This window comes from Triticum urartu, chromosome 2A (assembly GCF_056163025.1).
Source record: "Triticum urartu cultivar PI428250 chromosome 2A, HENAU_Tu73, whole genome shotgun sequence".
Lineage (NCBI taxonomy): Eukaryota > Viridiplantae > Streptophyta > Magnoliopsida > Poales > Poaceae > Triticum > Triticum urartu.
Window position 1 is genome coordinate 276,614,323 of NC_141874.1, and position 2,530 is coordinate 276,616,852.

A 2,530-nucleotide genomic window follows, 5' to 3' on the forward strand; every position below is an offset into this window, starting at 1 on the left:
TACGGCCACCGGTTAATAGGTGAGCCATGACTTTTTACAGTAAAAAATGCAAAGGAAATAACAAGTTAGTATTTTTCCAAATCTAATTATATGGCCACGTTGATCACACCTTACTAGTGCAAAATGGTTGCCTTTTAAACTATGGAACACAAAGAATCATCATTAGCCGTCAATGCAAATCAGCTTCTCTCCATAGAGAAGAGAAGACGTCTTGGTCTCTTGGATGCATGAAGCACACCGTATATGCTAATCTGATGAGAGCATTTTCTTTTTCAATTTAATCGCGCAATGCCAACATCCCCACCCATAGATGTTTTGTTTGTGTACGAATAGTACATTGTTTTCTTTTCAATTTAATGAGCAAAGTTTAAGGTCCATAGGCTCCTTTGTATCCTGTGGAACACAGAATTCTACATTGATTGAACAAATTGACATTTCAACATTCCTAGAGGCATTGTTGCAAACACCTTGAGAGCGAGCTCAGAGCGTGCACCTGCTACATAGACTAGACTAATCTAATCGCAAGCCGTCCTACTAGTAGCAGTTCATCAAAAGGATCCTACTAGTTCATCTACTAAACTTACATAAACTAAATCTTACTAGCTCAATCAGAATACTATGGTTTCTACAAAACTGTACTTTTGAGTACTATGAGGTGTTTTCCTAAACCAACAAAACTGTACTTTTGTAGCACTCATTTTCTCATACAATCATTCAAAATTCAGAAGTAGAAATAGAAGCTTATGCAGTTGCCGATCAACTGTAGCTAATGGACTATAGAATTCACTGCTCCTCACTTGTGATAAATTAGGCCAAAAAATTGCATGTTCAATTTTGCATCAACTGAACTTAAGAGAACGGAGAAACCGGACCTTGGGTTGTAGCTCTTGGCGACGTATCTCCCGACACCAGGGTTTATCCGCACAATCCTCCGGATTGAGTCATCGGTGTCATTAGCATATCCCACCCACCAACCTACCTGAAAATGAAATTGGCTAGAGTCAAACCCAACAACGCGTGCTGCAGGATGGCATCAAAATCCCACTTGATGGATTATCTAGTGTTTACAACTTTGGCCATATCTGGAACAGACATGCGTGTATTCTTTTGCATATATAAAGGATTGAACAACAGAGGAATTATCACTAGCCATGGTTTGTTATTACTTATATTAGGACCAGCACCTTACTTATATTACACCTCATGGATAGTTGTTCAGCAAACAGAGACCACACTTTACATGATGATGTCCCCTTTTTGCTGAGCTTTTACAAAAACAGGTACTCACATTTGACATAATTTCTCATCTTCAGATGCCAATCCCTTTTGCTGGATGTTTATTATATATACAAAACAGCACAACGGTACACACGCAACTGGGACGATCATGTTTAGGTACAAATATAGTTTGCTAGGTATTAAGGAGCACCATGGACTAGAATTCCTAACTGATGATTCACAAAATCAAGACCAGCATGAAGCTAATTGAGCACTTGGACTGGAACAATGCACTCACACATGGGCGAAAGCTAACGAGGCAAGAGCTTATGGCAAGATGTATGTCCAGAACTGCTTGTCCTTCATGTGGAGTGGGCATAGATCATAGCGGACCTTAGCGAGTTCCTGCAGGGATCACAAATTACAGTTTGAGACCTGAGAGCCATCTCTGTCTTGGGTGAAGTGGAGGACAAGATCCGCGGGAGACCTACCTTGGCTCTGGCGAGCACGAGGACGGTGTGCCGCTGCTGCCAGTCCGAGAGCTCGGCCGCCGACTACGCAGATCCTCCTGCGACAAAGCATAGCACCGTCAGTAATCGAGAGGGAACTAGCAGGGGAGCGGAAATGAGAAGGGAGGAAGGAGGGGGTACCTTGGTGGAGCTGGTGGGGAAGGACTTGAAGGCGCCGGGGGAGAGTGTCCGGAGGAAGTCGAGGAGCTGCGGCGTGACGCCGAGCTCCTCCGCGTCCTCCTCCTTCCCCTCCGCGGCGGAGGGTTTGCTTGGGCCGGTTCCGCCGCTGCCACTGCCGCCGGCTCGGCGGCGGAACGGCCATGGGAACGAGGAGAAGGCCATCGGCGGGTAGGTGGGCTGGGACGGGATGCGGCCGGCGATGGCGATATGATGGATACGAGATTCGTCGGCGAGCTTGATAGAGGCAAAGGTGTCCCGATGTTTCGATGAGATGGTGGCTATCGTTTTCTGTGGGAGTCGACCTTGACGATCCGACTACGAACGTGCGAGACGTCGCGCCTTAGCAATCTCTAAACCAACTTCCGAGGGTTATTGACCACGCCGGAGCACGATCAACCTGACCACGAGGGTCTGTTTCTTGCGAGCAAACGAAGAACAAGCAAGAAACTGAGATTGTAATCTGGATATTGCGAATATAAGATGAAAGTTTTATTGATCAAGGTGGGGTTCTGTTACGTCTTGGTCTGGTCGTTGGACACAAACGAAGTACGCGAAGTTGCAGCTATGGCGAACTTTTAATCTAAACAAAACCCAAAGCCTAAACGATGCCCTAAGGGCTGTAT

At 45.8% G+C, this 2,530-nt stretch overlaps 1 protein-coding gene across 1 annotated transcript; it reads right to left on the reverse strand.

Annotated features, from left to right (window-relative positions):
* Window positions 1-1,545: 1,545 nt before the first annotated feature.
* LOC125536496 (uncharacterized) lies at window positions 1,546-2,069 on the reverse strand. Its single transcript, XM_048699722.1, has 3 exons — window positions 1,869-2,069; window positions 1,710-1,772; window positions 1,546-1,623 (listed from the first exon to the last, which is right to left on the reverse strand). Exons 1-3 carry the CDS (start codon window positions 2,067-2,069, stop codon window positions 1,546-1,548), a joined length of 342 nt encoding a protein of 113 aa, XP_048555679.1.
* Window positions 2,070-2,530: the final 461 nt, after the last annotated feature.